Genomic DNA, 13,449 nt, shown 5'->3' with positions numbered 1-13,449 from the left:
ACGGAGCATCCCATCGGCTTCGCTGTGCCGGCTCCTAGCAAGGGAGCGCATCCCTACGAAGCAAAGCGGTGTCTCAAGGTGACTCAAAGCAAGGAAACGGCGTTGAAACGATGAAAACAGTGGCCGGCTCCAGCGCCGTCCCTCCTAATCCCCTGCCCGCCGGAGCGCTCCCTCGTTGACCGCCGCCAAATGAAGCCGCTTTCAGCCGGGATGTCGAATCCGACAGACCGGCTATTAAATCCGTTGCTTTCATTAGTGGAAACAATATGTTTTGTTTTTTTTAAAACCGCTGCTCCCTGCGGAGCCCCCGAGGGCTTTATCGCCCTCCAACGCCGGCTCCTGCCTCCACCGTCCGGCGACGCGAGCTCCCACCGAGCGCCATCCCAGCGCCCCTGGCTGAAGCCGCATCGCCGCGTTCCCACCTCTCCCCGCAAAATGTTGGGGTTTGGATGGGCGAAGGCCCCATGGTAGATGCCCAAACCTCGCGGTGGCCCAGCTCTGCCGTGACCCCACGAAGCCCGAGCCGTGAGCTGCAAAGGTCCCCAACATTTTCACGGTCGTTTTTTTTTTTTTACACGGCGGGTCTTCTTCTCCCCGGCTCGGACTGGGCACCCGGAGCATTTCTCGGGGAGAAAGGCGGAGAAAACGATGCCGCGACAGCTGGGCCGCGGGTAGAAACGCGTCTCGCCCTGAATTTCACCTCTGCTTTTTTGATTTTTCCTCTTCCGTGGGGATCTGAGCGGAAAATGTGTCCGGTGTCGATCTGCGGGCTGTGAACAAACTGGGAACATCCCTCAGAGCAGAGCAATGGGTTTTGGAAGGGACAGGAAGGAAGGGTGAGCAAGGAAAAGACCATCGACGTGTCCACTGGACGCGTTATCTTGACTGTTCTTCCCCAAATATGAACCAAAGGCGATGCCCGAGTCCAGCTGGCCGTGCCGGAACCCCTTTGACTCGGGATGCTTTTGCCTCCCGGTCACTTCGGGATCGTCTCTGTCATGTTTGCTCCTGGCAGCGGGGACGGCTCCTTTCGGCTCGGCATCAGCCCCATTTCAGAGATGGGGAAACCGCATGGAGTCGAATCGGGCAGGAATAACCCCCCCGCCACCACAAGAGAGGAGGCTGACGCTCTTCAGCCCCCTAATCGCCGACCCGGCGTGGGGGAATCGGCGTGCTGACGCCAATGCGGCCTGGCAGGAGAGAGAAAGCTGCCGCCGTGCTTTATTTTTTTCCAGAATCAGACCCTTTAACGGGCTCTTTTGCCTCCAGCCACCGGCCGCTGTTCGCTTTCTGGCCCCCGCGGGCTGGCAGCCTTCCCCCTGCCCGTAGGCAGCGCCTGGCACGACGGCAAACGGGGAGACGGCGCTGAGACAATGTGAACATATGCAAATCAGCCAGCATGACGTGTATCCTAAGGTGTTAATGAATTTATAGATGCATGAATAATTATTTGTGAAAAGCAGGGAGAGCTGCGGAGGTCACAGATGGCTGGAGAATAACAAATGCGATCGCATTTAGGGGGGGGGGCGGAAAAGAAGAGGCAACGCCGGCGCTCTGCAGCTAGAAACGCGCCGGCAAAGCGGAGCCGCGGTGGGAAAGCGAGGAGCGACGGCACCATCCGCGGTGCCGAGGGTGGATCTCCGCTCCCCGCAGCTTGGCAGGAGCCGGTCGGGCCGTGCTGGACCCCCGGGGGCTTGGCCAAGGGTCCGGGCTGGGGAGCCAAAAGGCGGAGGCGAAGCAGCGAGGTGTTAGCAGAGGGGAGCTGTTTGCAAGCGCGGCCGGCTTTTCGTTAACATCTGCGTTAACGAGCTCTCCGCGCCAGCACCCAGCGCGTTAATGACGTTCGCAGCTGATATTAAACTGCAAGGTGTTACCGAACTGTTGTCGGGGGCAAGAGGATCGGAGCAAAGGACGCCGTCGAGGTTGAGCCCGGGCTGGAAATAGCACAAGAAGTTTAGGGAAGGCAAAGGAAGAAGCAGCGGGAGAAAATGCCGGGACGGGGAGGAGGGAGAGCAGGGAACCTTGGGGTGAGGGCAGGGAGCAAGCAAGGGGTGCTGTGCATTGTCCCCCCTGCTCCCGCCGGAGAGGGCTCATCGCCGTTCCTTAGCGAGGATCAATTTTTTTTAACTTGATCCGTCACGTCATTGCCAAAGTCCAAACCTCTTATTAGGAATCTGTTCAGCAGCCGAAGGCTGGGTCTCTAACGGATCCAACCGGCTTTTGGAAAGAGCGAGGAGGGGGATGAGGGAGAGCAGGGACCCCCGGGGCTCTGAGGAGAGAAGAAACTGGGAATTATTTACTGGGAAGGCCCTCGCCAAGGGCAGAAGATGAAGGGGAAGCTCCGCTCCAGGCAGGAAAGGGGGTTTTGATGTCTTCTCCCTGCCGGGTGGGATGTCCCAACAGGTGCCAAATCTGCCCAGCACCAGGGGCAGAGACTACGGACCATCCCGTCCAACCTCTTGGAGTGCTTTGATCCACCGGTGTTATTTCCAGCTGACGTATCTTCAGGAAAAGGGCCTGGATTTGGCCAGGAGAAGAGGAGAGTCACCATCTCCCGGTCCGGCAGCCGGGTTCTTACACTCTGTCGCGTTACGTCCAGAAGTGCTGGACTTTGCCTACCCCCCGTTCGCACTTAAACAGCCCCTTCACACCATGCTGTAACCGAGCCACCTCTCAGAGCTCTTGCTGAGATGCTAAAACACACGAGCTCTGTGAACCCCTTCCCGTAAGGCGTTGGGTTGTTTTTTCCCCGGCCATCCAATGAATGTTGTCATTATTTTTTTTTCTCCCCCCCCCCGGCCCCCGCACCATTTCCATCCTTATCGAAACGTGCTCAGCCCAGCTCTGCCCTGCTCCGGTACCAGGCTCATGGAGGGCGCACGTCGATGTGAAATCCCCTTCTGGCTTTGGAAGACAATCTAAGAAAATCCCCGCGATGTCTTGCAAGACCCCTGTGCCTCCCACGACCATCCTCTTCCTCGTTCCCTCGGCAGTGCTAAACGGTCCTTGTACGTCTCCTCTGCCGAGGCTCCCTGCGTGCTTCCAGCCCGGTGGTTAAGGTCCTGAGCGGCATTTGGGATATCTCAGCCCCTCCTCTGGCAGGCAGATCTGGGCTTGGCACTGTGCATCGCTGTCGATACAGACCCTGGTACAGGGTCCTACGGAAGAGGAAGCTCCAAGCTCCCAGATCCTCCGTTCTTCCACCGAGTGAAGCCTTGCAAACCCCGCCGTGGATCTGCAGACTCCTCGGACGGCTTTTGTCCTCACCTTTTACGGCCGCGCAGCTTTCTGCGGCTCCCCTTTCCCTCGCCATTTGTTCGGCTTGTCTTTGTCACCTACGGCGTGACGCCGGCAAGCGAAAGCGAAGGCGAATTGGGGCTGAGACACGGGGAACGGCGGCGACCCCAGCGAGAGGAGCAGCCTGCGGCCGGGCTGCAAGGACGCGTCGGTCCGTGGGCTGAAGCTGAATTTCCTGGGCTCTCGACCATCAGCATCTTGCCCTGCCCGTTGTCTTTTGGTCCCCTCAGGCCACAGGAAGGTGACACCTCCCCGGTTACTGCAGCCCCAGGTCCAGGTTGGCCCCAGCCCCCCGGCGTCAGCGATCTGCAACCCACTGTGTGCACGTACGTTATTTTTGCAGCTCGAACTCTCCAAAGCGCGTCCAGGAGAGCGCCGTTCTCGCCGGCTAATTAGCTTATTATTACATTGCGCTCACCTATGGCGTGTCTCCTTGCAGTTCGCACCACGTGAGGTGGCAAATTTGCTTTGCAATTAGCCCGGCGGGCAGCTGGGCTACCGCAATAAACCTCTCCCAGCTCTCCCTCCTCATTAGCAAAGTTTCACTCGAGGAGCTTTTACGGCAGGAGAACGTGTATCTGGAGAGCGCGATTTTTTGGAAGAGCATCCTTGCCTCGAGTGGGGATTACAGCACTGAACTACCTGTGCCTGGGCTCGTTACCACCCGACACCCACCCAGAGTAATTGCCTATGGGGAGAAGAAGTAAATCCTTACCATCAGCTGCTTGATGGTTGGGTGCTCCTCCGTCTCCCTGCCCGAGGCCGGCTCCTTGTGCACGATCTCCACGCGGATATCGTTCTTGGCGGAAACCACACCTTTCAGATCTGGGCAAAGAGCGAGAGGGAGAAGGGATTAGGTGAAGGCAACCGCGGAGCGTCCTCAGGGGACCCCGCTCATTGCCGAGGACGGCCAGCAGGAAAATTAACCCCGGCTCAGCAAGCGCACCCGAGAACCGGGGCCGGGGCGGGGGGACGGACAATATTTGCATCGCCGTAAGGTAAACCCTTCAGCTCTGGGGAGCTCCGGTTTCTGTTTTAATTCCTTTGGGAGCTTGGTTAGTCTCTGCCGCGCTCACGGTGCTGTTAACAGGGGCTGGGCTGCAGCAGGGCTGCTCAAACAGATGGTGGGCTCCTTGGCCAGACGGCGTATGCCGGGGGAGCGCGTGAAATACCGCTCCTCAGGGACGTGCCGGCTCTCCCCTGGCACCGGGAAGCCCCTGAGAAAAGCCTTCTCCAGGTTTGGGATGCGGATGCGTACGGAAAAGGCCAAGCAATGAACGAAGACGGAGCCAGGGCTTTGGGAACGACAAAATCATCCCCCGCCTGCTGCCTGTTTTTAACGCAAGGCAGAGAGAAACGTTTCTGGAGAGGCTCTCTGCCTTCCCTGAAGGTGTCAGGCGTGCTTTGAAGAAGTCATTTTAGCAAAATTAAACCAAAGACGCCGAGCAGCAGGAGGAGAAACGGCCAGGCGAACGCGAGATGAAAAGCAGAGATGGATGCCAATCTGAAGAGCGAGATCTGAACAGCTTTGAAGCCGGGCTCCAGCCCACGATCTGGCTCTCACCTCCCCGGATGGCTTGCACCAACCCTCCCGGACCCAAAACCGCCTTGAACCGCTGGGTTCGACAGATCTACCTCCAGCAGAAGGAACCGGCAGCGCCCTGCACCGCCTGGGTCCAGCGGAGGCTGGACCACGCAGGGAGACGGCGATTTTATCTGTCAACCCAACCGAATCCTGCAACCGAGCCCGGCTTGAAGCTCCATCCTGGAATTAATCCACCTCGGCATCCTGTGGCCTCAGTATCTGCAGCCCTTCCGCCACCCACAGATGTCGCCAAGCCCCAGGGTGCAAGGCAAAGGGTTTCGCTGAGAAGATGTTACTGCTTTTTCTTGCCTTTTTAAAATTTTTTTAATGATTTTTTTTTTATTGCCGGAACCACGTTCCTGGTGCCGGAGCCTCCGTCTTTAATCACGAGGAGAAGCTCATTACTGTCTCGCACATCCCCTCCCGGGAGCGTTCCCCCTTAAATAACGCCGGGCCGTTAAGTCACCAAAGATACAACAACAGATGTGCAGTAAAGTCTTTTTTTTTTTTTTTTTTTCTTTCTTTCTTTTTTTCTTTCCCCCTTTTCTAGGTAAGAAAGAGCCTCCGGGCTCAGTGTGTCTGCACCCAGCGCTGGCTTCTGCTCCGTCTCCCCAAAGCAAGGCCAGGAGTTGCCCCCCCACCATTAGCTGCGGCCGGTCGCCGCCGTCAGGAGGTGCCTTCTCTGGCCTTAACTGCTGGGTCACCTTGTCCCCCCTCCGCCGGGGCAGCCGTGCGGAGCCGTCCCCCCGCAGCCTGCCGGCGGGTTTTGTTTGCAGGGTATTGTTTTAAACGACGCAACCGCGCTCCGGGATTTGTCCTGAGAGAGGCATCCCGGTGGGAAACGCGTCCCTCCTGCCATCCAAGCGCTCTGCTGGTCCCATCGCTCCGGAGCTGATCCCTGTAAGACCTCTGCCGATTTCACACCGCTGACCACGGTGAGAGCCCTCTCCTCACCTCCTCAGATCCACTTTGCATTCGCGCCCCCAAAACTGGGACAAAACCCCTCTACGCTGGGCCAGCCGAGTCCTCCCCTGCGGGGTCTGGCACCCTGAGTGTCCCTCAGGGGCTGGTTTAGCTGCTCCCAGCTCCCCCCCAGAACCAGGGACGGACCCTGTTTTGGCAGCTCCAAGGGGCTTTTGGAGCCAACTGATGGGGGACCAAGTGGCCCTACTGTCACTCGCCCCCAGAATTTCCTTCGTTGCCATCACGGCATCCCACTCCTCTCGAGCCATCAGCCCCGGCGAGCGGCCGGCAAAGCATCTGGCGTCTCCAGTTGGGTCCAGCTCCCCGGGAAAGGCTGAGCTGTTCCTCCTCCTGTCTCACGTTGGGGAGGGAAGGGAGAGAGATGGGGGAGGGCACCTTTGCTGATCTCTTGGATGATCTTTTCCTGCTCGCTTGCCCTGATCCCAAAATGAAACGGCAAAGAAGCCCGGGGACCTGCCCCCCGGTCCAGGGCTGCTGTAGACCTATTCCACCAGGACGTGGCAACCAGGGACTCCGCAGCGTCTCCTGCGCTGCGGGAGGCGCCGAAGAACGAGCGGCGGTGCGGGGCGCGCACCGGGAAGATGCCCAGATCCAGCAGCTTGTTCCATATAAGAAACGAAAAAGTCCTTTCTGAGCGGGACAGCACTGGAAACACGGCGGAGGGGGACTGCCATGCCACCACCTCCCCAGCACCCCCTTCCCAGTACGTATCCTCCCATCCCTAGGAAGGAAAACGCCCCTTATTCCTGATTTACCGCTGGGAATCCAAGGGCGGAATCACACAAGGCATTTGGGTGGGATGGGGTTGTCCCCTCTCGGAAGAACAAACCCTCCTTCTTCCCCCAAATCCTCCCCACGCTTCCAGCTTGTGAGGGACTCTAAAACCCGGCACCCGCACCGCGTCTTTGATCTGTTGTCGCGGCATTAGTGGTGAATCGTTACGTCCTGTGGAGAACCCCGCACCGGCCGGCTACGTCAAACAAAAGGAAGATGATGAACCCCACGCTCTCCCCGGCTCCGAACGACGCGGCGGGGGGAAAGCACGGCCGACGACATCCCACCGTTGACACCGCAACACGGCTTGGCCCCCGCTCCCTTCAGCTGCTCGAATCGCCCGTGGCTGCTGAACGAGCTCCGCGAGGTTGGATTGGGTTGGATCCTGGGTCCCGGCCATCGGCAATCCCCCAAAAAGCGAGATTAATGACTGCGCCCCCCGCCCCCCCCCCCGCCTTTCATTTGTTAATACTCTCTAATGGAGGCTGCAAGAGTTCAGAGAAAACAGGGGATGAAGCAGGGAGAGGCATCGTTATCGCTCTTAAAATTAAACACATTTCTGCCGCGGGAGGCCGTGCGTTCATACCCAAATCCAGGAGGAGCTCGGCGCCTTTGATTGCTTTGCAAACGATCAAGAGAAGCAGGGGGAAAATAAGCGGAAAAGGGAAGCGGCTGGGTTTCCTGGCACAGGCACCGGGAGCCTGGCGCCACGGCATCCGTACCCGCGCGGCCCCCGAGCCGGCAGCACCGTGGAGCATCTCCTCTTCCCCCTCCCGGTTTGACGCCTTTTCGTTCAGCCACCGATCCTCCTTTCCTTTCCCGGTGGTTTTTTAACGAAGCGCCACGATGCCACGCTGTCGACCCTTCCTTCTCCTTCGCCTGCGTCTCTAATGCCGCTTCGACTCGTCTTCCCACCCGCGGCCCGGCTTCAAAACCCACACGTCCCACGTAAAACCCCTCAGCTGGCTCCAGTTTCCCACTCGGAAACCCGCATTTTACACGGAGAAAACGGCCTCGAACCAGAAGCAGAACAGAGAGCACGAACCGAGGAGGGTTTTTAAGCACCGACACGGCGCGGCGAGGATGACTCTCGCTCTTGGACATCAGGATTTCTCCAAGGGAGGGATTGAAAGCAGGTCCCTTCGCAATCCCAGGACACCCCTGGGCGCTTCCCGAGCTGCCCGCGTTCCTATCGAGGCTTAGCGTTTAACCTGCCGTATTTTCCCACCTGCTCCGGAACCCTTTCCTTTAGCCGCCGAGCGGCGCCGACCACTTGGTAGACCAACGCGAGGAGCCGGTGGCGCTGGCGTCACATCCGTTAAATTCAACCTCGAATTTCTTCGCGGCCCACTCTATCCCCCCCCCATCCCGCCCCCCCCCGCCCCAGGTTTCCTGCCCGAAGGGATGCAGCGGGGCCGGGGCGGGGGGACGACACTTACTCCTCTGGGAACGGGCACAGCAGAAGGCGACGATGGTGGCCATCAACACCAGGAACGCCACGCCAGCCCCCACGGCCACTCCAATGATCACTGCCATCGGCACCGACTCTGCAAGAGGAAGGAGAGGGAGCATGAAGCCGGGATGAAGGTCGGAGAGGGACCTTCCCCCAAGGGACCCACCCCCGGCTACTGGAAAGTGGCTCGGTGACGAGCCTGGGGCGGGTTTTGGGGCCAACTGGACCTCCTTCCCCGCTCCCTCGTCCCTGTGCGGGTGACACTGGCACGGGCCGCCCGTGGGACACTGGCGCGCGCTGCAACGTGTGCAAGCCCTGACCTCTCTGTGCCTCAGTTTCCCCCAGGAGGGCGAGAAGAGGAGGGAGCCAGAAGAGCGGGCTAACAACTGCTCTCAGCAGCGCCCGCCGGGTTGATGAATGAGTACCTCCACAGGACGCAAAGGGCAAAAGGAGACGGTGTGTTGATATTATTAAGAGAATTGGCATCAGAGCAGGCTGGGAGAAAGGTTAGAGCCGGGACGGAGGGACGGAGTCGGGCACCGAGCCTGCCTGGGAGGCGGTAGCTCAGCCGTCTCAGCGGGCGCTGTCAAGCACGTACGGGTTAATTAACCCAAGAGCCATCGCTCACAGCCTCTGCCTGTTTTATAGCCCAATCTCCCGCCTTCTCCCTCGGCTTATCAACCCCTGAGGGTGCTCCGAGGACCGGGACCGTGCCGGGGATGAGCCGAGGCCGGGCGGCTGCGGCGGGCGAGGGCCGGGGACGTGCGGGCTGGGCTCGGCCCGGAGGAGCAGAGCTCGCCGCAGAGCAGGGGTTACGCGCTCGCCTCCTTCTTTCTGCCTACAATGACTTCGCAGGCGGTTTTCCCGGCGGGGATTTCAGACCGCGGCTCAGCCAGCGAAGCCGATTTCTTTGCGCGGGTCCGGGCGAGGTGCGGGGAGGGTGGAAGACGAAATCACGTTTGGGGTGAGAGGGTCAGATTGGCAGCCCGAGAGCCTTGTTATCTTCCTGCTGGGTTCCTCCGGCCCCTCAAAGCACAGCTCCTGCTTAGCGGCGAGCGTTGGGTGGGTGCCCGCCCTCCGGATTACGGCCAGGCAGCGCTCCCACCCAGGACACCAAAGCTGTGGGTACCACAAACTGCCTTCCTTGGCCGGGATGACCAAACCGCATCCCAAAGACCCTCTTCCCAAAAGCAGCAAATATCTACGGGTGCCCCATTCCTGTCCTTTCTGCGAACCCACAGCGGTCCGAAAGAGGGGTGACCCTTCCCGGGATGGCCGGCTAAGCTGGGTGAGGGTGTCCTCACCGCCGGTTTTCGCCTTGGAAACGGGTTGGGATGAATTTACGGAGAAATGGATGCAGAGGAGCGGTCGCCTTTCCTCCTCGCCTCCGCAGGCTGGGGACGTGGACGCTGCTGGACTGCGGGGACACGCGGGCGACCCTGCTGAGAAGCAAAGCCCGGCAGCCCGACGGCTGACGCTTGGAAAGGAGGAAAAGGCAACCCTTTCTCGTTGTCCCCTGGCGTGGCGGAGCTGCTGTTGAGCACGAATTTCATCCTGAGACCAAAGATGCCTTCCTAAGGGCCGTGCCTCCTTACTGGCGGGACTGGGAGGAGACATAATTCCAGCGGCATCTTTCCTGTGTAGCCGGCAAAGGGTTTCTTCACCGCTGCCTAATCCCAGCCGGGGCGGGGGAGCTAAAAAAGCCAATTCACGTCCTCCTTTAGCAGCGGCCATGGGGTCTCCCGGCTCCTGAGCCCTACTTTGAGAACTGTGGGGTGATAAAGAAATGGTGCGAGTTGAGTTTAGCCTCTCCGGCCCGCATTTGCTCTAAAAAGAGCCTTTCATCTTCCCTGCTCAGCTTGTTGTTTCGAGTGATGCGGTTGGCGGTTCACGCTGATGCTTTTCAGTTTCGGGCTCGCTCGCGAATTTTCTGCCTGGGCCCGCTGGTCCCTTGGCGTGTCACTCGCCGCTCAGGCTGGGCCACTGGCGACACGAGTCGCTACCGAGCAGACCACCCAACTGCGCGGGCTCAGCACGGCGGTGCAGGAATTCCCCTGGGGGGGAAAAGGCAGGTCCCCTGAGTGCTCTGCAGCCTAGAGCTGGGGCTGGTTCCGGCTGCACCAAGGAGCTTATCCGAAAACCTGCACCCTCCGACGCACCCGCCGAGCCGCAGCAAGAAGAAACCGGGATTTTCTTCTCCGGGTAGCCTGCGGCCACCTGCCAGGCAGGGCTCCTGCCCATGGTGGTAACTCGTCGCGGGGTTTTTGCAAGCGCTTGGATCTCCCAGGGGACCACGGAGCGAAAGGGTGAGGAGACAGGAGACGGAGGTCGGCTTTGGGGCAGCGCCGAGCGACGCAGAGCTGAGCGAGGAGCAGGCAGTGATGATGAATGATGATGATGATGATGGAGGTTGAAGATGACGGAGGCTGGGAGCTGGTGGAGGATCAGGCAGGGAACGGGGTGGGGAAAGTGCCCGGGGCTCTCCTGGGCTGCAAAAAAAAGGCGACTGCGAAGGGGCAGCGCCCGGGACCAGCGGCTGGGGTGGCAAATCATCGTCTCCTGATGACAAGGGCGAGCTGACGAGGAGCAGTTTGCTGGGTACGTGCTCCCCCGTGAGCCCCGCTCCGGCGCAGAGGACGAGGCAGCCCAAGGGCAGCACATCCCGCAGCATCCGCCCAAATATCCTTTCGGCCCTGCTCCGGTTGCGACGGATGCCGGCTAGCGCTCTCCCGGGATGCTGAGACAAGCCGATGTCTGCGGATGACCCTGGAAACTTCTACTTCTCCCTCTTTTTTTGCCCTGGAACAGCACTTAGGAGGTCCCTTTCGCAGCACTTTTAAACCGCGGCTGCGTAATATATTATGTCCCTCTCCGGCTGGGGAGCTGGGGCACAGAAAGGCGGCGTTGGTTTGCAGAGCGGGTCAGTGGCAGCGCGGAGACTGGACCACTCCAGCCTCCCAGTCCGTGCCGTGCCGCAAGTCACCGCCCTGCAGCTTTCCTACACCCCTTCCTGCCCTGCCCGGACCTGCCGGAACGCTGCCGGGGTCGGGAGGAGGACGTCGAGTCCTCAGGTGTGGTAATGGCTGGGGACAATTCACCTTCACCGTCAGCTCATGATTTCCATACCTGCTTGAATACCAGCTCCTGATTTCATTTCCGTACCTGTTTGAAAATAAAGCAAGTGTCCACAGCCTTGCACAGCCCAAGCGCCCACGCCGCTCTTCCTGAGCGCTCAGCCCTCTGCTCCGCGCGCAGGGATGTCCCCGTGAAGGGGATGTCCTCCGCCAGCCTACGACATCCTCAGCCACCCTACGGCGTCCCCCTGCCCAGGGCAGGGATGTCGCCTCGCATCGCCCTAGCAGGGATGCTCGGATCTCGCACGCGGAGCCGGCCGTGGACTTGGATGCTGCGTTGCCGGCTCCGACCCGACTCGGCTGCCCGGCCACCCTCCGCCGGGACCCAGGCTCGCCGCCGAGCGCTCCCGCTGACTGGCAGACGACCTGGAAAAACCACTGGCTCTGTTTGCATTGGAAGAAGCCCAAGGCTAATTTTAAGGGGTTCATTTAGCTCTGATTTAATCTGGACGGCGGCCTCGCCTATAAATCACGGCTTAATGAGAACAATCCACCTGCCTGCCCTGGCATTTAATAAAATAGAGGAGAACTGGAGTCCCTCCAGGAGCTAAGCGTTCCTCACAAAAGCCACCTCCCTCCTTTGCTACGGAGAGCCCCCCCCGAGTGGAAAACCCCCGGCCATCCCGAGAATGGCTCGAGGTGCCTTCGAGGCTGGCTGGGTAAGCTCGGCCCTGCAAAAAACGTGCTGGCGTCGTGGCTGGCGGCCAGGGTCTAAGGTTGCCACCAGCCCAGACGCCTTCCTCCCAGTCTCTCCCATCCTTGTGGAGCAGTGGGGTCTGGTAGGAGCAGCCGTTCCCGTTTCTCTAAGGTTATAAATGATCCTCCAGCCTGTGGCAGCGGCATCACCTTGTGCCGCGGGGCAGGGAGCGAGGGGTGCGGTATCGGCCCGTGCCCTCCAACTTCAGCAGGACAGGCAAAGTGGGACAACACCGTGTCAAGCAGGGACTTTGCGGGGCTCGTCCCACGTCCCGACCCTCTGCCAGGACCAGGCACCCCAAGGATGCAATCCTACAGCTAGAATGTTTTTCACCGTCCTTCCTAGCTTCCTCTTCGACATCCCAAGAGCTTTTCTGAGCGTCTCCTGCCTCTCACAGCGTTTCCCCACTCTTACGGCCCGGCCAGGTGCTAATTCCCGCTGCCCGACAGCCCCCACCGGCTCCTCAGCGATGCCCACCTTGCTCTTTGAGCCGGATGATCTCCGTGTCGGAGCCGAAGCTGTTCCAGGCCGTGCAGTTGTAAATGGTTTGGAAATCGGCCCGGACGATGTTGCTGATGGTCAGCGTGGAGATGACGCCTTCATCCGTGCTGACCGTCTCCACCGTGTAGCGCCCAGAGGTCCCAGACTCCAGCACGTTCTCCTTCCAGGACCAAGCCTGCCAAGCAAGAGAGGGGTCAGCCTGGGGCAGGTTTGCCCCCACCGTAGGGCACCCGAAGGTGCGCCGGGCACCCACCACGCCCCGCGGGACTCTACTCACAATTCGGTCTGGCGGCGGGGTGCTGCGGATGAAGCACTTGATCTGCCCTTTCTGGCCGTGCAGGGCGTGCTGCGTCTGGGTGCTGGAGATGATGGGCGGCCCTGCAAGAGAGAGGAGAGGGCTGCTGGCATCTCGCACGGGTGGCTGCAACACAAGGTATACTGGTGGTGACGGGGGGGGCGGGGGGAGTGTGTTAGCGGAGCCGTGGAGGGACATCAGGGTCCCCCTTTTTGGCTGGGGAAGGATGGAGCAACAGCTCCTCCTGTGATGTGGAAGGACCCAGAGTGGGGGCTTTGCTTTAAGCTTCCGCTGGGTTTTTTTGGAGTTTTTTTTTTTTTGTTTTTTTTTTTTTTTTGGCAAAACCCCCACAAAGCACCGGGGTCTCCCCACCTCTGCCCCCACCCCTCCCCGGCGCTGGGTGGCCATTAAATCACCCGGCAGAAATCACCTTGATGAACCCAGCCTCTGAGAAGGGCTGTTTCTTCCCGAAAGAAAGCCCACCTGGTGTTTTCCCCCCTCTGCTCTCCCGGATTCGTTAAGCAACCATCACACTAATTGCTCCCCAGGGGCTTGAGGAAGCGGTGGGAGGGCAGGAGGAGGCACTGATGGGCAGCTGCTACCTGCAAGCCACCCATCAGGGACCCGCCATCCGCCTGCTCGGCGTGGCGGAGAAATTTCTGCTGGAAAAACCTTGGGACCCCATTAGCTGGGCTCTGTCGCACCGCTCGGATGCCGGAGGAGCCCGGC

The 13,449-nt window shown here is 60.0% G+C and overlaps 1 protein-coding gene across 3 annotated transcripts in view; it reads right to left on the bottom strand.

Moving 5' to 3' along the window:
• KIRREL3 (kirre like nephrin family adhesion molecule 3) overlaps window positions 1-13,449 on the bottom strand; it is a 357,510-nt gene that overhangs the window by 3,817 nt on the left and 340,244 nt on the right. For 2 of the 3 annotated variants that reach the window (XM_063355399.1, XM_063355401.1), the window contains 5 exons: window positions 12,703-12,803; window positions 12,402-12,600; window positions 11,220-11,255; window positions 8,080-8,187; window positions 4,013-4,122 (listed from right to left, as the gene is read on the bottom strand). In XM_063355399.1, coding sequence (XP_063211469.1) covers window positions 4,013-4,122; window positions 8,080-8,187; window positions 11,220-11,255; window positions 12,402-12,600; window positions 12,703-12,803 — 554 coding nt within the window. The remainder of the gene's footprint in view (window positions 1-4,012; window positions 4,123-8,079; window positions 8,188-11,219; window positions 11,256-12,401; window positions 12,601-12,702; window positions 12,804-13,449) is intronic. The other variant, XM_063355400.1, reaches the window with a different exon arrangement.

This window comes from Chroicocephalus ridibundus, chromosome 18 (genome assembly GCF_963924245.1).
Source record: "Chroicocephalus ridibundus chromosome 18, bChrRid1.1, whole genome shotgun sequence".
NCBI lineage: Eukaryota > Metazoa > Chordata > Aves > Charadriiformes > Laridae > Chroicocephalus > Chroicocephalus ridibundus.
The sequence above is the reverse complement of the archived record's forward strand: the minus strand, read 5'-3'. Positions and strand labels throughout refer to the sequence as shown.